Source organism: Pavona decussata, unplaced genomic scaffold, assembly GCF_977016875.1.
Source record: "Pavona decussata unplaced genomic scaffold, jaPavDecu1.1 SCAFFOLD_37, whole genome shotgun sequence".
NCBI lineage: Eukaryota > Metazoa > Cnidaria > Anthozoa > Scleractinia > Agariciidae > Pavona > Pavona decussata.
In genome coordinates this window covers 1,378,089-1,401,263 of record NW_028145459.1, presented here as the reverse complement: position 1 = coordinate 1,401,263, position 23,175 = coordinate 1,378,089, and the positions used below count along the sequence as shown (strand labels likewise).

Sequence of the window (23,175 nt, the reverse complement as noted above, 5' to 3'; positions counted from 1 at the left end):
CGTAAAAAGAAATCGACCCGTTTTTAGACACGGTACAGTATGTCCCTTCAGGGCATCCCGCGTAAATACAGCTGTAGGGGTATCATCTGTTTAATATCCCTCAGTCAAGTAAATTCATTAGGAAGAGCAGGGCTAATAAACAGAGCTCTGATAATGCCCCTTATGTTAAATCGATGCAATGCATACAGTCAAGTGGTTGTGCCGCATACACCAGTGAACTCCCAGAGCACTTACATTAATGTACTTGCCTGGCTGTACCTTGTTATTATCGTGTTCTTATCTTCAACACTTGTCTTCTTTTCAGATAACCAAACTTCACACTAACCTCATTAGTGAGGACAGTCCTTGCCAGCTACCAGGACTGCTGAGTTTGTGCACACTTGATGCAGTGATTGGTAAAACACATGTGGCTCTTAATAATTCATTGTTTGGAAACACAGATGAGGATCCTGACTTGACACTGATTGTGGAGTATGCCAGTGAGCTCCTAGTTGTGCTTGTGGACTTGATTTCTTTGTATCAAAAATTTGCTGGGTAAGTCAGAGTCTAAAGCTTTCTTTACCTCACACTTTTATCATTAATAATGTTATGAATTCACATTGACTGTTGTTTGCTAGACAGGAATACTGGCACCTAATTTAAAGCCACAGATGAGCCATTTCAACTTTCGAAAAAAAAAAAAAAGTAAGCAAATTGAAAGAATTATAAAAAATGAAAGTCAAGGTGATTTCTTCACGGGGTGACGAGTGGTAATCCAAGACTTTGCAAGATGGTTAGAATAGCTTGTTTGCCATAAGTGTGAGACTTTCTTAACCTTGAAATGGCATTGAGACTGTGAGACAGCCTGTACAAATACAGTAGTTGGGACTGGCAGACTGATAAAATTGGACTTAATTTTTCGAGACACATATTTGCATATTTTTTTGAAAGGTGATTCATTACCACTCCTTATCAGAACATTCTTTGCTTTAAAGAACGTTTACTCACTAAATTAAAAAATCTCTTTTTTTTATATTGATCATTAATTTTAAACATTCAAATGAAGCAGTTGAGTCTATATGCATTTTGCTGGCTGCATAAAATTTGTACTAACATTATTTTCTGAGTTGCACTCTTTATTTATTACCATCTCCATTTTTTATTAGCAACTTTTTTTTACGACTAATTTCTGCCAAATTTCTGATGGTTCACTTCTTTGTCAAAGATCAATTGATTTCAAGACCTAGTACAGACAACAGTGTCATGAGCATAAACATGAATCTTGACAACTCCGCTTGTAACATCCCTGACAGTTTGCTTGGCCATTTTAAAGGGAAGCCAGCAAAGACAATGCTGCTAACTAAGATAAATTTGAGGGAGCCCACAATGATTTAAGCTGAGACATTTGGAATCTGTAAAATGTTAGGCGCTAGGTACCTCAAAAATGTTGGGCATTTGCTTTGTGTGTGCCAGAGACATGATGTACAACAACAACAACAAAAAAGTGCAAGAAACACCACCTCACTAAAATACGATGACTCACAAACAATAGTCAATCCTTTGTGTCCTGTACATGAATTTGGAGCCAAAATTTAGGCACCTGTGACTAGAGAGCAACACCTGTTAGATAACAGCCTTCAAAGAAAAGTGGCTATTAATAGTAAGAAAAATGTTCCACTGCAATATATCATTGTGACAACTGTTATAACACACATTATCATGTAATTCCACATTGCTTTTGTATTCCACATGATTGAGGCTTGTTATGTACATGCCATGTTACATTTAAGATCATTAACCTTGTTGCTATGTTCAAATTGACACAATGATAATATTGTACCTTTTATGACTTGTATGTCAGGTTATGTTTGCTTTCTGGTGCTGTGAAACAGAAGAATGGCAACTCAGACAGCAGTGAGTCCATGCAGGCTTACTCCAGTGTAATCAAAATTGGTTATATGCGGCTTCCAAAGCATCCCTGCCTGTCCTTAACATTCCTTGCAGGTTGGTCATTTTTCTTTCAATATCCCATTTTACAGGTGTGTTTTAAGTGACCTGTGCTTGAATGGAAGCAGTGCTGGATATAATAAAATTATATCAAACAGGAGAAGGTGTGTTTTATCTGATATCCAAACACTGAGAAGTGGGTTCAAAAAATGAGACGCAGGCGAGTTTCTTTTGAACGACTTCAAGGTGTTTGGATAACCAATGAAACATGCTTTTGAGTGTTTGATATGGAGAAATTCAAGGCTAAAGGTGGCAATAATTTTTTTATCCAAACCATGGTCACAGTACGGTAGTGATTTTTTTATTTTCTCTTGATGAATTGTTAAATTATGACTTTGAGAAATGAAAATCAAAACTAGTTAGGCTAGCATAAGAACAACATAATTATCATGCCAACAGCAGTGAGAAGAATATACTTTTTGATATTGAGGCTTTAATGATTAACTTTCTTTAGGAAGATACCTGCATGTTGTCCTAAGGGTGCTTGTTGATGAAGATCTGAATGTAGTTTGTCCATTGTACCTGAGAATTAGACTGTGTTTTGGCCCTGGTGAAAGGACCCCCCACACCCTGCCCCCACCCATGCTCTGCTCAGGTGACCCCTGACTCTGAACAAGTGTTACATTGTATTTGCTTTCCATTTTAGGTCTTCCATCGCCTGTGAAGAAAGCTCTAGAAAAGTGGAACAACATTGGGCTGACAAATTTCCCCTCAGCTTCCTCATGGAAAACATCCTGCTTGATTGAAGTTGGAACAGAAAACTTTCTAGATTCTCTTGTGTCGGCGCATTTGCTTGCCATGTGCGGTGGTGTTGCACTAGATATAGCACCATCCCTCAAACATACTCTTCACTCACTAGTTCAACTAGTTGCAGACTTGCTATCGTAAGTGGAAATTATGAAGGGCTTGCTGGAAATAGGGCTTAAGTGACTGTTGGTCTTTGAAGTAGAAATTTCTCTAAATTAGGTCCAATTCAACTGACAAATGACTGGTCACCCTATAAGAAATCCACATTTCTCTTCTCAGTTATAAAGAATGAATAAATGTTGAAATAGCTTATGACTTTTGCTTGAAACTCAGGAATATACGTAATGACAAAAGGAAACCTGATGCTTGATTACAATGTTATTTTCTTTCAGTGCAAACAGAGAGCAAAGAAATCATGAGATTACAATGCTTCTATTCACTGATTTAATTATGGCAGAATATCATACAACTGCAGTTGCATAATTGGCACTTACTCCCTTCTTCCACCAAGCCTTTACATTGTAAATTATTTGAAATGTTTAGCAAGTTTCCATATGCATTTTATGTCAGTGGAAAAGACAGTAACATGTGCTACATGTACATTTGTCTGAATTCCAGGTGGAGTCCCAAAGAAGAGCATTCTATCAAGACGGCCCTTGGCAGACAGCTGTGTGATACCATTGTGCCCCTAATGGTAGATGCCACCACAGAGTATTTGTCGGAGCAGTGTAACACCATCTTAGAGAGAGTTGTTGGGCCTGCAGATAGTGACAAATTTGCCAGCTGCATACAGTCTTATGTGCTGTCTAAATGCCATGACCTTCTTGTAGAGCAATGCCGAGCTCAAAGGTTTGTGAAAGTGGCTCACCCTCCTTAATTCTTTAAACAGGAGGCAGTGTAGCAGACTGGTTGGGGTACCAGACTTGAATCCGGAGGTCATGGGTTAAGTTCCGTTCTGGCCGCTGTGAGCTGGAGTTGTTGCATGCTAGGTTGTTTTACTGAGTATCAGTTGTATTTTTCACAAAATATACTCCCACAGACCTCCTACCCTAAGAAACCAGAGGTATTTTCTTTATGAAAAAATGTCTGGAGTGAGCATTAGATCCAGAAAATGCTGTTCTGATTGTTTGTTTTCATCAATTTTGGCCAATCTGGCATTTTACTGTACCTCAATATGAGCAGTTAAGGAAAAGTCTGTATTGAGCGTCCATAGCAACTAGGGGCTGAGCTAGCACTGGATGGATGAAAGTCCATCACAGGGTTACCCCAAGGTATTTTTGTGTTTCCCTAATGGTTTGATGCAAACTAAACCAGTAGTAAGAGTACAGTGGGTCTTTAAGAGGTTTTTAGGCTCTTTATTTGAGGGACAGGCCTAATCATCTCTGACTGAATATTTGTGTTGCAGATCTGACATTGGTGAAGAGGTGCTTGTAGATTGTCTGAAATACATGGATTCACTTTTGGACAAGGTATCTGATCATGTCCTTCTGGACCAGTTGTACTCCCAGAACAAAGAGCTTTGCAACATCATTGTGCTCTCAGCAAACAAACGGTTGTCTCTAGGATATGTTAACACGACTCTGAAACTTGCTGTTCGCTTCTTGCAACTTGGTAAGTGTTTGAATGTGGACTTTGTTCTAAAATATACTTTAGAAACTTTACATGATGGAATTCCATTTGGGCAAATATAATTAAGGCTATTCCCTGTGGGCATCTTTGTTGTATTACTCTTGAATCTCATGTGGGAAGCTTTGTGTGCTTTGTTTTCCTTGTGAATAATTTTGGATTCGTGTTCTCCTGCAGCCTATTCCTCTCTGTGTTCAGCCAAGAATTGAGTGTGATTAGTTTTTGCCACTGAATTTCTTTGAGCTAGTCAGTGCCTGTTAGTAGCTGTTTGTACATGTAGGATACTTGAGTTCTCTTCTGTTAGTGGATTGCATCTACAATCCTGGCCAATTGGTTTCGGGACACTTGACATTTTTGTAAAAGTTTTGTTGCTAAATTAGACAGTTGCCGATAGTTTAAGGTTCCAAAAAGAATCTTAGAAAATTATTTACCCCACCCCCCTAAACAATGTTGAGAGTCAGGAGTCAGACATGTCACAGTTTATCGATTTCAATATTGTTTAGTGGGGGAGAGGGGAAAAGAATTTTGAATTCATGTTTTAAAGTAAAAAGTCCAAGTGTCCTGAACATTTTGGCCAAGATTGTAATTCCTATGCTCATCTTCATGTATATTTCATGAGCTCAACGTAAATTTGTCTCCAAAACAACTAATAGCTCAAAGTACTACGTTACCAGTCAGCACACAACTGATGGGCTTGGGACAAATATGTCCGAAATGGAATTTTTTTTTGTGGGGGGGGGGGGGGGGGGGCCTGAAATCACATTATTTGTGAACATTTAATTCTCTCTGAAGCTTGATATGTGCTTGAACAGTACACTGTACTGCCATATGGATAGTTAGTTGCATGAGTTCACAGCATCTTGTTTTTATCCTTTACAGCTGAAAAGCCTCTGAACTCCAGCATGCGCTCCTTGTGTTCAGGCTTCTCAGAGCTATGCCATGTGGACCAAGCAACTCTTGAGGCATGGCTGAGGAGGATTATCTTAGGTGTGGAAGAAGACAAAGGAAACAGTGGCAAGATGGCAGATAACAGACTTTTACTGCAGACATTTGCTACTTACATTGTCAAGGAATCAAGGTATGGGGCAACACAGTGTTAACTTATTCCACTAATGGAGGGACTGAGAGTATAACAATGTTATGTCAATTAAAGGTTGATTTTTCATTTTACTCAAAACTGTATGAATAATATTATTACAGTTTCTTGTACATCTGGTCTTCAATTTAATCAAAGAGCATTGTGCCCTGTTTTTTCTTTTGCTCCAAAGTGTCTGTTTCTCCACTTTTTTCTTTACTTTTCTTTCACTGACTCGATGTTTTGGCCGTGCATTTTTCTGGAAAACTAAGCCTAAACCAGTGGGGGAAAAACACTGAGTGATGAACATTCTATTACTACATGTTAATTGAATGCCACATGGAAGAATTCAGACACAATTGAGTGAAATGAAAAATTGGTTTAAAATTCAAGGTACAGTGTACGTATAAGAATGATGGTTACTGCTTTCAACCCTTTGTTTGGGCCTATGGCAGTCATTAAGCCTTATAGAAAATAGCTGACCATTAACTATGGAAAGTCTTGCATGTTGTCTTTTAGTTATTTTCAAACTCTTGAGTAGCTACCGGTCATCTTCCGTTTAGCTGATGGCCATAATAGCTGGCTGCAGTGAGTCATTCTTGATTTCATAGACAAGTGATGTGTTGGCTTGAGACAAGACTGAGTCTTTTTTGTCATCTAGCATCTCAAATCCAATGCGTGCTCGAGGAATAGTTGTTGAATGGTAACCAGCATCTGAACTAAAAGCCTTTTCAGGTTCAATGTATTGTTAAATATACACAGCTTAATATATGACAGCTTAATTGCCTTGTTGTGGTGTTGTTACCCAACATGAACACATGGCCTTGTCGCTTTGGTATCCATATTAATTAGAGTTTGAAGTTAATTGTTGAAATTGGCATGTAATGTAATGCTATTTTAGCTGAAGCATTTTGTACTTATCCGGCTGAAGGATATTTTTTCACAAAATTGAAAAAAAAAAAAAAAAAAAATGGCCAGTCCTAGGATTAATGTAAAGCTAATACAGTGAATGCTATGCCAACACTTTCCTTGGAGTTAATAACAGGTCTACATATACTTTTGTCTCAAATTTGAGTTGTGAAAACAGGTGAGAATAAGACTGTATGCTAGAATGAAATGTTCATTTTGTGTTGAAGCCCTGTTGGTGAAGAAGTATCCCATTTCTTGCTGGAGTGCCTTATTCCTCTTGGAAATGAGCTTCTGCCAGATGTTCCCAGTGAGTGGACTAATATTGGATCCAAGTTTGGAGACCTGCTGAACACAGCTGCAGTATTGGCTGGAGCAGGGGACGGTTCAGGACATCTTACACTATGTGCAGCTGTAATTGAGTGGCTGGAGAAATGGTATGTCCTGAGAAGGGAATCTTGCCTTCTCATCTTCTCAAATTTTGGTTGCCTTTTTTTTGTCCTAATTCCAATTTGATGCAGGAGTGGGGTACCTGGAAATAAAGTGAACTTCCACTACAAGCAATGCATGTTTTAAAATTTGTATATTTTCACATTGCCATATTCTTAAAACATGTTCTCGGCTTGAGGAAGTTAATGGGGTGATCATTTTGAGACATCTTCTGAATATATTTATGGCAGAGCTGAGTTCGTCTTTCTTTCAAGCTGCTAAGGTTGGTAATATTAAGGGCATCTACGTATAAGTAACTATGGCATGGATAGGTAATATGTAGTGCCCTTATGTTGACTTCAAAGGATTTTTTAGTTCAAAATATCAGATGTTTTACAGATGTCCTTATATAGTAAGCAGTAGCCAAAGCCTTACACAAGAAATCCTTTTCTTTTTCCTTCAGTAAAACACAACTTCTCCTGGTAGAAGCTAATAGTGAGAAAGGCAAGGAGAGTGGCATAGTAGAAGCAGCAGGTCCTCTGTTGCGATACCTGGCTGAAGTGATGACTGCTTTGAAGTACTCCTCAGAGGAGTGTCCTCCATCACCATCACTGGTCCCCACTGACGGCGATTCCTTGATTCAGGAGGTGGAGTCTGACTGGATGGATGACATGGGTGGAGATGAGGAGGACTCTGGTGGAGAAGAGTCTGTAAGTAAAACAAGATGGTGTATGAACGACCCATTTAAATGGGAAGTTGTTGTAGTTTAAGCCACTTATCATGTGGCTAAATGTCATTTGGGCTAAGTTAATTTCAAGCCAATGCAGTCAGGGGTCACCCTTTCAAAGCTATGCGACCTGTGGGGCGATCTCAGGGGCTGGGTACTTGTCTTGTGAATTATGTTGCATCTCGTGCTGGCATGTGGAGCTGATCATTGCAGATCTCTGGTTTGGCTTTAAAAACAATCTTTTAGCATGCAGTGGTGAACACCAAAAGTAATTTCACTTCCAATTTGCAATACCTTTGAATTAGTAGTACATGTAAGTAGCACAAAGCATAAACGGCCTGAAGTTTGTAACAGCAAATAATCAAAGGCTCCTTTGAGCCAACTCGTGAATGCAGATGACACATAGTAATTGAAATTTAGACGGCTACGGAAACTTCTTTGAAAGCTAAAAGAAATTATATCTTTACCCGATTATGCAACAAAAAAAAACCATTCTTGTACTATAAAAAATGATTGTCACACTATTCTCTACAGATTGAATAAGATTATTCTGATGCGCCGATTAAAAAAAAAATCATGTGTTTTTTTTATTCAAAGTTCATAGAAGCATGCCATGTGCAGCTACATCATGCAAATTCGTGTCCAATAGTCCAGGGCTACTGGATTTTGCGATCGGGCTAGTGGATTCTGACCATCACTTGCCCGATGGGCAAGTGAAGTTTTTTTGGGAATTAAAATTACAAAATTACTGTAGGGCATACTTTTTCAACTTCCAGGTAGATTTGTGTTTTTCAAGCCGATCTCACAAAGGGAAATCTGTTCAACAAAGTATCGCATTACATTTCATGCCCGACATAAATGCGTGAAATTTTTCCTTTGGAGTTCAGTCCACGCAATCCTCAAGTAAAAATAATGAACTATGACAAGCTCTTGCTAAATAAGAATTATTTATCGACCGCGTCCTTTTGCTTTCCCATAAATTACCAGTTGTAAATTGCGAAAATGAAACATTTTTTCCCTTTGAAACCTCTATGAAAGCTGACAAGATCTTAAAGTGTTCATTACACCAGAAATTTGCATAATTTTGTTTAGGACATCAGTGATGCGTGACATGGCACGTTCCACTTTCGCGTGAAAACCGACAAATTAAATTATTTTTTAATTAAATTATTTCTAAATTAAATTATTTGTAATTCTTAAAAGAAACCACACTTTGTAGAAAAAAACGAAAAAACCTATAACTTTGCTCAGATTCAATGAAAAATCTCCATTCTTACACTAAAATGATTGTCAAATTATTCTCTACAGAATGAATGAGACGACGCGTCATGAAAAAAAATTTCAGGTTTTTTTTTTCACTAATTGAGTTTACGACCACGGACTTTCTGAAAAACTGAAAAAACTTGTAACTTTGCTCAGATTGAACGAAAAATCTCCATTCTTGCACTAAATGATTGTCAAATTATTCTCTACATATTGAATAAGAATTTCCTGATGCGCCATGAACAATAAATGTTCGCGTGTTTTTTCCACTAATTGAATTTAAAACTCAGTCACTGCGCACGCCCGAAAGTTAACGACAAAACCGACCGACCGACCGACCAACCAACCAACCAACCAAGTCAACAGTCAGCTATAGCTATAACTCGTTCATTGCGCTACGCGCATTCACGAGTTAAAAATTCAATTCAAACTGTCAAAACTGACCATGTACTACTAATAACCGGTTACCTGTTCTTTTTCTTGTTCTGAAAACTTGCCAGGTTACATTTTGTGCTTTAAGTGATCCCCTCATATCTGGTCATTGTGACTAGGTACGGTAAGCCATAAAGCTGTCCCACCTTCAGTGTCTTGATTGTGCTATACCCAGGGGCGGATGTAGCATTTTTTGAAAGTGGGGGCCGAACAAGAATACTAATCAGCGTATGTTAGCGTGCCTCAGTAGCGCCTTAGGCACTACTTCCTAGGGGGGGTCCCCAGAAAATTTGAAAAATTTGGGTACTCTTACATGCAATCTGGAAAGTAAGATATTCAGGATTCCATATTGAATAAAATTATAAGTTGTGGTTATAATGATGCATGGTTTGTGACTCTTCGCTCCAAAGTCAGAAAAGAAACAAATGAAGAAACGATATCTAACCATAATATGGGAGCTAATCAAACATGATGGACTGAATGCAATTGCAATATAATTGAAGGCTATGGCAATACTTTACAAGGACACTGAGCTTTGCATTATGGTGTAATTGCATTCATTAATCTCAACAAAATGACTTTAACTACGAGTCACTGCAATGTCATTCTTCGCTGGTTATGCTTAGCATAGTCATCAACGATTGCCGTATAATTCAAAGCAATACCCACAAGATGAGGCGACAGAGCTGCAAAGTTTTACGTATTTCTGTTATTACGGAAATACCTTTTACACATAAGCATGTACGTTTCACAATGTTATTCTCATTGTACAACCTAACCAAAATATATATAATTATATATATATAGACATTAAGATTTTACGTTGTTACCGTCCCTGTGAAATAGGTTGACTGTAGACCAGTAATTCGCATCCAGTCTTCTTCATCATTTCAAAAGGATAATATTAACGCCTGTAATGTTGAAAGCTTTTTCGCACAACTTTGGTCATACTATTAACGAAAAATCATGCTTTAGCTAAAAAAGTCAAAAGCTCCAATAGACTGCTTACAAAATGATAAAATTATCGTATATTTTGACCCAAAATAAAATCTCTGACGAACTGTAAGGGGGGGCCGCGGCCCCCTCGGCCCCCCCCTAAATCCGCCCCTGCTCCATAACATATTAACCCTTGTGTTGATTTTCTTTTCCAAGGATGAGGATTCTCTTTGCAATAAGTTGTGTACATTCACCGTAACACAGAAGGAGTTTATGAACCAGCACTGGTATCACTGCCACACCTGTAAGATGAATGATGGAGTTGGCGTGTGCACGGTGTGTGCCAAGGTTTGTCACAAAGACCACGACATCAGTTATGCCAAATATGGCTCATTCTTTTGTGACTGTGGAGCTAAGGAAGATGGCAGCTGTATTGTAAGTAGTAGTCTGCTTCAATGGCTTATATTGTCGTAAATCCTTTTTGAACAAGTGTGATTGTCAGGTGACTGACAAGATAAGACATTTTGTTGCAGGCCCTAGTCAAGCGCACTCCAAGCAGTGGAGCAGACAGCCAAAGTGCTGTTCCACCATCACCATTTGCAACGGGGGAAATGGATGAGACGCAAGATGACACAGAAGGATCTTCATCTGGTAAAGTGTCCTCACTTGCTGCTGGAACAAGCTCTTCTGTTGGAACATCCACAGCTGGACTGGGTGTGGCAAGTGGTGGGGGCAGCTCAGGGGGTAGTCAGGATTCTGGAGCACTAACATCCAAGTCAGTGGAGGCTTTGGCCAAGCAGCTTGAGGTGAGTTAGATTCCAGAAGCACAGTACCTGTACATCAGTTGTGATAGCCACTGAGAGTAGCATCGTGGCTACCAGATGGCTTGTTTATAAAATAAATCACCTTTAAATGAAACTATAAATAATATAGAGATATATCTATTATACCTGTAGCTGTTCTCTGAGGTGTATAAATTTATGATAATCATGATGGTTTTGCAAGTAAATAGTGTTAACCCGAAGTTACCACTGAAGGGTGTATGGTTGCCTTTAAATTTTGATCCTTAAATGTTGAAACAGTTTCCATTTCTTTTACAAAAAAATACAGTTCTCTGCTGCCCTTTGTTGTCTCAGCATTGTATGGTAAAAAACCTTGCAGCAAATGATCGCATTCTTTCTTTATTCTGTGTTCTTGTAGAGTCCTTTTCCAGTAATAAGGTTCCTTAAATTAAGTGGCAGTAACAAAATTATTTAATTAATGTGTGTCAAGTTTTCAGTTTTGGCAGGTATTGTTCATTCACAGTTCTGTATTCAATCATTTTTTTTATAGAAACACAAACAGTCATTAGTAAGCCAACTAGAGAATTCATCTGTGGTAACCACAGCACTAGACGTCCTACAGTGGCTGGTGGGGCCTGGTGCTGGTGGGCCAAGCAGTGTGGGGATGGGTGCATCTAAAGCCATCAAAAATGCTTTGATAGAACTCCATGCAACAGAGAAAACTGTGGAAAACACTGATCAGCTTATGGTAAGTTTTGTGCTGTTATTCACAGGTATTTCGTGGCCAATGCCACAAATTTTGTTGGCATCACATTGGATGTCTTCAGGACATGCATGTGCTACTGCTTTCTATCAATAAAAGAGCATCATATTTTGCTTTTGACATGTATTAATTACTAGTAGAAAGTAGAAAGGAAGTTTCTTAACATTTTTTCAAGACTCCCTGATCAGTTTGTCACAATCCAAATAAGAACTTTTGATGTGTAGCAGTGGACTACAACATTTGTAGATAGTTTGTGTCTAGGAGCTAAGGAAACTATGTTAGTTTGGAACCTTGACAAAAGAAGGAAATTGTACTGGTACTAATTGTCATTTGCTGAACAAATTGATGGTTCTTTAGATGTAATTAGCATTTGATGTGTTTTACTTTGTGTGATTGCAGGTTCCAACATTAGGATCCCAGGAAGGTGCTTTTGAGAACGTGCGCATGACTTTCAGTGGAGAACAGGGACAAACCATCCGTCAGCTGATTGGTGCCCATGTCTTACGTCGTGTTGCCATGTGTTGCTTAGCATCACCAAAGGGACGCAGACAGCATCTCGCTGTCAGCCATGAAAAGGGCAAAGTATGGAATAACTTAATTAGCCCCAGGACTCCACGCCATTTTGTTTCGCTCGTTCGTTTGCTCAAGTTGTTTTGTTGTTTTGTTAGAGTGATTCAACAGGCAAATAAAATTACCAGTACTTAAACATAGCCACATTGTAACAATTTTTTAGGGCATTTTACTGCTTTTGCATTGTCATTAATTCTGTTTCCTCTGTTCTCCTAACCTACATAGTTGCAATCCAGCCTAATTATTCAGGTAAAGGCCCTGCTGGGACTCAGTCCCCTCCCCCCATTGACAAGGTCTCACCCCAACGCTGCCCTTACAGTGTCAATAAACAAACTGACAATCAGTTTGCACGATACTGATCTCTGTTAGAAAGGTTTTAAACTTCTAAATGAAGAGGATTTATAGAATACAGAAGCATTGTATTTCATTTGAGCATTACCAATGAAACATAAAAATCATTCTTTTCTTAGATTACTGTTCTTCAGCTATCTGCGCTCCTGAAGCAGGCAGACTCCAGCAAAAGGAAGCTTACCCTGACACGCCTTGCAACAGCTCAGGTGCCCTTCACAGTGTTGTCCATCTCAGGTAACTCTTGTAATGAAGACTTCTTGGCTGTGTGTGGATTGAAGGACTGCCATGTGCTGACTTTCAGTAGTTCAGGTTCTGTGGTGGACCATCTCGCACTGCATCCTCAGCTGGAGACTGGCAATTTTATTATCAAGGCTGTATGGCTTCCTGGGTCACAGACACAGCTGGCGCTTGTCACTGCTGACTTTGTCAAGGTAACTATGGGTTTGTGTAAACACTCACTTACATAGCCAACTACAATGCATTCGGCAATAGAAGCTTCTTCCACTGCTTCCTGTCTTGTGCAATGCAACAAAACTCATGTGGCAATTATTAATGGAAGGTGGGCCTGACAGAGCACACCTGGCAATGTATTGCTGGAACATTGATCAGCTCTGGGTGATCAATTTTATGTTTGCAACACCTAGAAGGGAATACTTGTTTGCTAGTTTGTCCTCTGGTTTCCATATTTTCATAAAACCCTTTCTTTTTTAACAATCTACAGAATTCTTTTTATCACACCCTTTGTCAAAACTTAATTGGAATTCAATATATGTGTTTTCTTTGTGGGCCATATTTTCTTATTTCATTACCTTTTTATGGTACATGTATCGTAAATTGTGATGACAAGTTAGGGGTTTCCAGTAAGAAGCACTGTAATACAAGATATCGTTTGTGAATATGAATGAAATAAAATGAGCATGTGTGAATTTGTCATGAATGAGTGACCCTTATAAATAACTAAATAAATAACTTTAATAGTAACATCCTCGTGAGGTTTTTCAGGAACTATTTACAAACTATTTCCAATTTATAAAAGCGAAAATGATGCTGGTATTTTACTAAAATTTAAAGCTTATGAAGGAAATGTCTGCCTCAATAGTGTGTCTTTCAGGGTGCGTTTGAAAGATGCCAATGAGGCACTTTGCCTAAGTTCATTATGCAAGTTATTCCATATGTAGTCCCCTCTATAGGAAAATGTGCGCTGGCCTATAGCTGTTCTGTATAGCGGAATCTGCAAAGAGTTCCGTGTACGAGTGTTACGAGTATGTATATTTGAGCGCTTGGTAAACTTGCTCGTTAAGTATTGAGCCGCAAGATCGTTCTGACATTTAAAGGTCAAAACGGAGTCTCTATAGAATAATTGTTCTTTAACAGGAAGCCAGTTTAGCTCTCGAAGCAAAGGTGTTACGTGGTCAAACTTCCTAGAGTTTGTTACGATCTTGCTGGCAAAATTCTGAATAGATTGTAATCTGTTTATATTCTGGAGTGTAGTATTAGACCATACAGATGAGCAGTAAAGCATCTTGCTAAAAACTAATTATGTTATTAACAACTCTAGTGTTTCCTTGTCGAAGCTCCTTTTGACTCTATTTATTTGGCAGAGCTTTGCGAAACAAGATGACACTACACATGAAATATGGTGATCGTAGGTCAGATGGGGGTCAAGAAAGACTCCCAAGTCCTTGGCAGAGTCTGTTGGCTTCAGTGTTTTACCTAAGAATACCACTCTAGGGTCTTCTGGTAACCTGCTTAACATCTGTCTGGTACCGAGGAAAAGGAGTTTAGTTTTATCGGGATTGATAAGTAGATGGTTCTCACAGCACCATTGAGCTACACTGTGAAGGTCTTGTTCGAGCTTTTCAATGGCAGCATCAACCTCAACGAGAGGAGATGACATGAATAGTTTTGAGTCATCCACATACGATTCTAGGTTGCAAAACGTCGGTGACGTGGGTAAATCGTTGAGATAAATGCAGAACAACAATGGTGATAGAATTGCGCCTTGAGGAACTCCGTGAGTTATAGGTAGAGTGTCAGAGTAGGTGGAGCCAATTCTCACGTATTGCCTGCGACCAGTTAAATAGCTCTTGAACCATTTGACAGTAGAGGGTGAGGCTCCTAAGATGGAGAGTTTGTGGAGCAACCTTGCATGGTCTATATTGTCGAAGGCTTTGGATAGATCTAATAGTACTAGTGCTGTTATCTGCTTTTTATCCATTGCTTCGAGTATCTTATCCGTGAGCAGGATGTTTAAGGTCTCTGTAGAATGAGCTTTTTTATTGCCGCTTTGGTGTGAGGTAAGGCGATTGTTTTTCGTGAGATAGGTGCTGAACTGATTCAAAACAATCCTTTCGAGGACCTTTGAAGCTACGGCTAGCGGAGATAACGGCCTGTTGTTGGCAGCTTTTTCATGGTCACCGTCTTTAAGAATCGGAATCACCTCAGCCTCTTTCCAGTTGTCAGGAAATGAGCTTGTAAGGATAGAACAATTGATGATGTCAGTAAGAGGGCCCAGTATGACAGGGAGACAGTCTTTTAGTACACGAGCACTGATCTTATCCGGTCCCGGAGATTTATTCATTGGGAGAGATGTTACAATTCGGCGAACCTCTTCAAGTGACACTGTCCTTAAATTGAATAATTCCATAGAGGTAGTATCTATGCCAGTTTCGGATGAAAAATCTCGGACTATGATGTTATGTTCTTCCCTCAGGCGCTGTACTGCGTCAGCAGCATTTAAGCCGACTTTAGCAAAAAACTGATTGAATTCCTTGGTTAAGACTGTCACATCCTTTGTAAAGGCTGGTCTCTGCTTATCTTTGGAGGGGATGGCGCGATTAATAATTTTCCAGAGTGAGCCAGAGTTGTTTTTATTAGCTGTGACCTCTTCAAAGGTGTGATCTCTTTCAGCTTCTTGTAGCTTTTTCTTGACCAAGTCCCGGGAATGTTTGAAATTTATCCACTCGGTGTCTTGGCGAGACTGTATGAATTGCTTCAGGAGGAGATCTCGCGATCTCATGAGATCCTTGATTTCCTGGTTCACAAAAGGGCACGGTCTACTCCGAAGTTTAATTTGTTTCACGGGAGCGTGTAAGCTCAGGACAGACTGCAAAGTGTCATTTAAAATATTGAGCTTAGAGTCTACATCGGTTTGATCGAAGATAGTGAGCAGGGAATCCGCTTCATTAGCTAGATCCGTGACAAAGAGATCCGCATTATACTTCTTGTAACTTCGAGTGGTTATGTACTGAGGAGTAGTCTTGGGTTTCTTAACCTTGAGCTTGACAAAGACAATTGAATGGTCACTAATTGGTCGATGTATTACACCGCTGTCTCGCACTGAATTGTTGGAGGAGACTAGGATAACGTCGAGCAGGGATTGAGTGGTCGATGTTATCCTGGTTGGTTTTGTAATGAGTTGTTTCAGGTTCATATCCGTATAGAATTTCTCTAGAGCTTTGAATTCAGGGCCTGTTTTCTTGAGGCCATCGCAGTTTAGATCGCCTATGATTGTGATCGGTTTGTCAAACAGCAAGGCTTGAATATAGCTGGGCTTAAGTACTTCTTCGAAGGAACTCAGAGGAGAGTCGTCGGGGCGATATGTCACGCAAATTATAGTTGATTTTAGTTTCTTGCACTGGACATTTATCCAAAGCTGATGGAAATTTCGCTCGGATATCGATGACAACTCCTTCAGTACAGATGATTTGAGATCTTTGCGGACATAGGCACCTACTCCGCCGCCTCCTTTGTGAAGTCGATCTAACCTGTGTAATTTGTAACCCTCGATTTGTATCTCTGCTGAAGTGACGGTGGTATTGAGCCATGTTTCAGAGATTGTAATGATGTCGCTTTTCCTTTCAGATGCAAGTTGTCGTAGCTCAAGCTAGTGAGCGCGATTTTTTAGCGATCTAATATTCAAATGAAGGATTTCAAGCCCACCGGGCGCTTTGGGAGGTTGTTTGTTTTCTTTAACGCACTTTACTGAGCATAGGTTATGCAAATTAACTCCTCTCTCGCCAGGTTTTGTGTTGTCAGGTTTCCACTGAACATGAGAGATTGCAATATTGCTGCAAAGTTAGCAAAATGCAGGTCCTTGACTGTGCAACTGCTCAAGGTGCTAACCTGGTGACAGGGGTAGTTCATTCACAAGGTTTTCTTTTTGCAATGTGTTGCATATTTTGGGTTTGAAAAACATTTTAAAAACATCCAAAAACATGTTACATTTTTTATACATAAGTGGGTAGTTTTATTCTAAGGATGATGGTGCAGGCTATAATGAAAGCTGGATTAAGGAGGCTTTCATTTTCATTAATACACTGTATGTTCTGAATGCTATTGATTGACTGTGAGATACTGTTTCAACCCATGGCGAAATTACACAGGACAACTTTTAACAAAGACTTAAAATTTTTTACTTCAATAAATTTCTTTGCATCACTTTCACAGTGAAACTTGTACCATGTAATGTCACCTTTAAATTTTTTGTGATTTCTTTGCTGCAGATTTATGACCTCTCTCAAGATGCTCTGAGCCCTCTTTACTACTTCTTGCTCCCAAGTGGCAAGATAAGAGATGTTAGTTTCATCTTTGATGATGGTGATCACAGTTTGATTCTGATGGCATCAGGAGGACAGCTGTATCTGCAGCCCATGGATGCAAACAGCAGTGCGATTAATGGGCCGTTTTACTTGACAAACACAGTTCCCATTGAACATGCTGATCTGCAAGACTCCAATGGACAAGTGGCTGGTGGAGGAGTGTCAGTCTACTACTCGCACATCCTTCAGCTAATCTTCTTCAGCTACAGTCAAGGTATTAGATAAATCTTATTGGAATTAAAACTCTCACACTCTTGTACATTGTATGCCCTCCCCCCTCACTTTTAACATACAACCCACACTTCTGCCCTACATCTTCTTCAGCTACAGTAAAAAAAAAAAGGTTCTAATTAATATAAATCTTTTTACAATTGAAACTCAAACTCTTGCCTGCCCCTCACCTATTACCTTTTATGTACAACTCACACATCTGCACTTGATGTTGTTCAGCTACAGTCAGGGTGCTTGATAAATCCTATAGGAATTGAAACTGTCAAACTCTTGTCAACCCCCTCCCCCTTATGTACTACTCAGACAATCTCCAGCTAATCTTCTTTAGCTACAGTTGACATACTTGATAAATCCTAATAATTGTAATTAAAACTGTCAAGTGCTTGTTAACCCACTCCCCCTTATATATTACTCATGCACCCCAGCTAATCTTCTTTAACTACAGTCAATATACTTGATAAATCCTATTAGAATCTGAAACTGTCAAATTTTTGTTAACCCCTGCCCCCTTAGATACTACTTACATGTCTGCACTTGATCTACTTCAGCTACAGTCAAGGTACCTGCCATAATAAATCCTATTGGAATTAAAACTGTCAAATTCTTTCCTGCATATAGTACTCATGCATTCTCCAGCTAAATTGTAAAAAAAAATTGGTTAACCCCATGCCCCCTTAGATGCTACTCATGCATCTGCATATAAAGGTTTTTTTACTTTACTTTACTTACTGCACTTGATCTTCTTCAGCTACAGTCAAGGTACTTAATAAATCCTACTGGAATTGCAACTGTCAAATTTTCTCCCATATTAACTGCTCATGCATTCTCCAGCTAATTTTCTTCAGCTACAGTCAATGTACTTAACAAATCTTACTGGGATTGAAACTGCCAAACTCTTGGCATCTACTTCCCCTTTATATACTACTCACACATCCTTCAGCTAATCCTTCTTCAGCTACAGGCAAGTTGATTGATAAATCCTATTGAAATTGAAACTGTCAAACTCTTGCCCACCCCTCTCCCCCTTTATGTACTACACATACATCTGCACTTATGTTTCTTTAACTACTGTCAAGGTATGGTAGTTTGCAATTTGTTGATGGGATGGATTATTCATTTCAGGATGTTTATTGAAAAGGCCTTTGTTCAACCTTTCTAAAAACGTTTGATGCCCCAAAGTTGCATGTACATCCCACACATTGAGACCCAGTTTGTCAAAGTCCAATTAAGCTAATCTTGGATTCCGGGGAACTTTGATTCAAGTTCAGTTTCCAATCAGTTTTGACATAAATTTTCCTTTACCATTGGCTTGAAGTAAGCTTTGACAAACATTTTTATAGAGCAAGCTAATATCCTTGGTTAACTTTAAATTGTGGATAAGCAATAATCAGCTTTTGAACTTGTAACTAGGCCCCAATCTCCCTACAGTTCCTTAAAGGTAGGCACTGTGTTTTTATCATTAGTACTTGGACAATTATCCACCAATCTCACAATGTCTCCCTCCACCGGTGTTCACTGTGTTGTCTTGGAATGATAACTAATTTGTTCATTTTCTTGTTTGTGAAGGAAAGACGTTTGTAGCTCCATGGAGTAAAAATCAAAAGGAAGTGAAGAAGCTTTTTCCAGTGACATTTAAGAGCAGTACAGGTGGCAATAAGAACTCTCAATCGGCAGCCTTGTGTCAGTGGAGTGAGGTGCCACAGCATCCTGGTCTGGTCTGTTGCCTGACACACACTGGTGGTGTTCCTGTGGTGCTTATGATCAAACCACATCAAATACTGGTTAGTACAAACATCTTAGTATGGTGTAACTCTAAACTCTGTAACCAGTTGGCCAACATTTCTTTGTTTCAGACAAATAATTATTAATTTAAGACCTCTTGTAATGTACAGCCATTGTCAGACAGGTGACGACTTTTGCTGACATTTTGAGTAACTACTTTAGAGAGTATTCAACTATATTAGTATGAAATAGCTTTAAATTGAAGTGCTCAGCTGTCTTAAATGCAGCTTCATTGCTTTGAAGCTACCCTGAAAGGTTAATTTACACTTTGTGGTTTTTTTTTCTAAAATGAATGATGAATATTTTTCTGGAATGAACATTCTTTGATCTGTTCAGCATTGCCTTTAATGGTTTTCATTCCATGTAATGTTGTGTCACTTGAAAGAATTTCCCCAGCATTCATCATTTGACTGTTGATCAATATAACGTCATCCTTATTGATAGATTCAAGAGATCAAAGCAACATCATCCAAAGCAAAAACCCAAGACATGGTTGCCATTCGCCATTCAGTGAGCACATCAGATCAACAGCGCACCACAATGATTCTTCTCTGTGAAGATGGCAGTCTGCGTATCTACATGGCTAGTGCTGAGCATACTGGGTACTGGATGTCTCCTGAGTTCCAGCCTACAAGGTTAGTAAGCCACATTTCACTCACATACTCTTACATAGTGATAATATATTTCCTAGGTGCAAATTTCATAAAGTGTCCTTTCAGAACATTGGATTCAAAAAGTAGCATATTTTAATGTTGCTGCTCAGTTACTTTCATTTGAACTGTCTTATCCAAAAATGGAAGCCCTTTGCTAAACATACATAGTAATAAAGCAGCAACACAGCGACTTGCTGCTAATTATTGATTTTGCTGGTCAGGCAGACTTGAAGTTGCCATTCACAGACTCAGAAGTTAGAACCACCTTATCCAACAGAACTCCTACTGTGAATAGCTTTCATTTAAATGCCTACACTAGCATTCAGATGAGGGGGTTAGTTTCTAGAGAAACTGCAGTGTTGTGTTGGTGGGGAGTAGAAACGAATGTTTGGTTTATCAAAAGAGTTGATTATTAAAGGTAAATACTCTGGCCGCAGTAGAGAGATTTGAGTGCTGACCTTTTTGAGTATTAGCCCTTTGTTGATTTGCTCTGAGGAAGTCGAAGGGCTAAGGCTTGAAATGTCAGCACCCAAATGTCTTTGTGGTGGCCTATTATTTTACCTTTTAGTTTATCTTGATAAACCAAACATTCATACACTAGCATTTCACTGATTATTCTTGAAAAAGAATGAACAAGAATGTCAGGAACAGTTGGTAACTGGACATGAGGGTCAGTTTTGGTTTTTTGGGGAGGAGCCAAACCATATACTTAAACATTTTGTAGATTATTCACTTAATGTTGAACACTTGTTGCCAATCAAGTACATGTACCATCTACAATTAATTTTACCATTATAACATAATTACTGTATTTCTGACAGACCCCTCAGTATCGTTAAGCCAACACGCAAGAAGAAAGCCACGAAAACCAGAGTGAAGTCCACCACAGTAAGCTTCCCTGTGGATTTCTTTGAGCACTGCCAGCCACTAAATGAGGTTGAGTTTGGAGGCGGAGATATCCTGCAAGTTTATAATGTACAGCAAGCAAAGCACAGACTTATGACAGCTGGCATGTATATCGCTAGCACAAAGGTGTGTATCAACCCTTGTCCAGCTGAGAATTTCACATGCATAGCATGCAAGCATGCTGTACCATAACCCGGCTAACATCTCTAGTCAAGTTCTGAGACGTTTTCCTACTTAAAAAATAAAAATAAATGTGCTTTGAAAGGTCCACTTATTTAGACAAAATGTTTAACCATGTGCTGTGTTGTGATTGATGAGCCCTCCAACTGTTCAAAATATTTTTTTTTCTAATACTGTCTTCTTATCAACACCTCTATCACATCTAGTCGCCTCCTTGTTATGGAGAGTTAGTTTGTTTTGGTTCACATTAACCACTGAATTCAGACACTGCCTTCACATAGACACGCTGTCTAATTGGCAGTTTGAACTATATAATGATATGAATGGAAACTGTTGGCCATCAGTGTACACAATGGCAGCTGGGTTGCCCAGTGCTCTAAACATTGTGTTGGGAGAGGTAGTTTTTTAGCCTTTTTTCAAATGATGTACATTCGTCATCACTCTTTGCACTTGTAATTTGAGATCATTTTTTGATGTTTCACTTGCAGCCAAATGGTTTCAATATTGAGATCACCAGCACTAACCCCAACGTGGTCATGGTTGGAGTGAGAATTCTGATTGGCTGTCAGTCAGTGGAGAAGGCGCCATCGTTTGTTGAGATCTTTGGCAGAGTAATCCAGTTGTCACTTACAAGAAATAGATGGTTTGACCTTCCTTTCACAAGAGAAGAGTCATTATCTGCAGACAAGAAATTCTCCTTATTCAGTATGTTGTTGTACTTTGTTTAATTTAATGTGGGTTTGAGGTACGAGATTATTAATTGGAAAATTTGAGGATAAAAAAAGCAGTGAGCATCTGCCTCCTGAATCAAGAAGAGTGATCTTTAAAATTGTGGAAGATGTTTGCGCTTAAGAGATTCTAAGTTAATTATTTTAGTGAAAGTGATCATTGTATATAGGAGCAAGGTCACTCATGACTGATGAGCATGGTGGCTTAGCGTTATTCAACTGTAGAGAGGTTTATTCCTTTTTTTTTTATATCAATATGTTTTCTGTTTGGCTTTAAGGGTTGCAAATTATCACACATGTTTTAATGTTAATTAGTTAATGTGTAGATCAGTCAGTCCGGTTTACCCCTCTCCTCAAAAACCAACATTTCCGAATTTCAAATTTCCAATTCATTATTCAAGTGTATTCACTCTGTTGATAATTGAATGTATGGTTTGTTTCACTTTTGATTTGTTTCTGTCTGTTTTGTTAGTTGGCCAGTCTTTAGATCCATCAGGAGTGACTATGCTTGATTCAGTGAAGGTTTATACCAAAACAAAAGAGGCATTTGGTTGGCCTGATGACCCTCAGGAAGAGATTCCTTCTACACCGGGTCTGGGGACTGCAGCTCCTGTGGACACAGAGGCAGAAATTATCAACTCTGTTCCACCCATGACGGCTGTTGACAAGTAAGACACACTGTCCTTTTCTTTTTGGCATGCAATTGCAACAAAACCTTTTACTTTTACCTCCTAAAAAATGCGAAAGTACTTTTTCATGTGATGTTCACCTTTCATTACAGAGACGAACATATGCTTACTACTGCTCAGTCACTTTCATTTGAATTTCCACACCTCAGGATTGCATGCACAGGCTTACTGTAGTAGCAGCTTTCACATCATGTAAAATGGCACAGGGAAGTGCTGCTAAAACATTTTAATTTAGTGAATAATACAGCACTATCTATAAGTTTAAGAAAATGACAACAGTTTTACCTGCTGCTATCCAGACCTGACAGCACTATTTCTTTTGACACTGAAATGAAGTTCTTACTTACTTAATATATAGTAAATGCTTACTTACTTGGTGAAATCCAACATTCAGACCATGGACCAAAGATTTCATGTACATTGAAGCTTAAGGTTTTACTGTGGTAGGTTAGGGTTGAGAGGAAGGTACATGTATTCTGTTATGAATAACAAGCTAATTGTGTTGGTTACCTTACGTTTGTAAGGCGATTAATTACTGTACATGTAAATGCAACAGACTATTGTTTATTATGTTGAAGGGAATACAACTGCTGAAGTGTTAAATGAAATTTGGATTGATTACAGTTAGTAAAAAAAATATTTTCTTCAGAAATCTTTGGAAGAATAGGCTTTGGTTAGTTTGTCTTCTGTGAGGCGCTGTACTGTGGTTCTTAAACTAATAAGTACCTTACATTGATTTTTAAGAACTTTAATTGGAAACCATTATAGCGCTGTCTTTGTAATCTCAGCATGTAATGGTAAGGGTTCCCAAT

General features: G+C 38.9%; 1 protein-coding gene across 1 annotated transcript in view; it reads left to right on the top strand.

The window, feature by feature from the left end:
- The window catches only part of LOC146483929 (E3 ubiquitin-protein ligase UBR4-like), a 92,450-nt gene that overhangs the window by 19,158 nt on the left and 50,117 nt on the right, over positions 1 to 23,175 (top strand). The window contains exons 19-37 of the mRNA XM_085105280.1: positions 305 to 534; positions 1,841 to 1,983; positions 2,633 to 2,870; positions 3,352 to 3,582; positions 4,139 to 4,344; positions 5,239 to 5,437; positions 6,571 to 6,777; positions 7,233 to 7,479; positions 10,344 to 10,562; positions 10,661 to 10,933; positions 11,460 to 11,657; positions 12,072 to 12,254; positions 12,713 to 13,024; positions 17,099 to 17,408; positions 18,992 to 19,206; positions 19,652 to 19,842; positions 20,682 to 20,892; positions 21,435 to 21,651; positions 22,147 to 22,342. Of these exons, the coding sequence (XP_084961406.1) occupies positions 305 to 534; positions 1,841 to 1,983; positions 2,633 to 2,870; positions 3,352 to 3,582; positions 4,139 to 4,344; positions 5,239 to 5,437; positions 6,571 to 6,777; positions 7,233 to 7,479; positions 10,344 to 10,562; positions 10,661 to 10,933; positions 11,460 to 11,657; positions 12,072 to 12,254; positions 12,713 to 13,024; positions 17,099 to 17,408; positions 18,992 to 19,206; positions 19,652 to 19,842; positions 20,682 to 20,892; positions 21,435 to 21,651; positions 22,147 to 22,342 (4,226 nt within the window). The remainder of the gene's footprint in view (positions 1 to 304; positions 535 to 1,840; positions 1,984 to 2,632; positions 2,871 to 3,351; positions 3,583 to 4,138; positions 4,345 to 5,238; positions 5,438 to 6,570; positions 6,778 to 7,232; positions 7,480 to 10,343; positions 10,563 to 10,660; positions 10,934 to 11,459; positions 11,658 to 12,071; positions 12,255 to 12,712; positions 13,025 to 17,098; positions 17,409 to 18,991; positions 19,207 to 19,651; positions 19,843 to 20,681; positions 20,893 to 21,434; positions 21,652 to 22,146; positions 22,343 to 23,175) is intronic.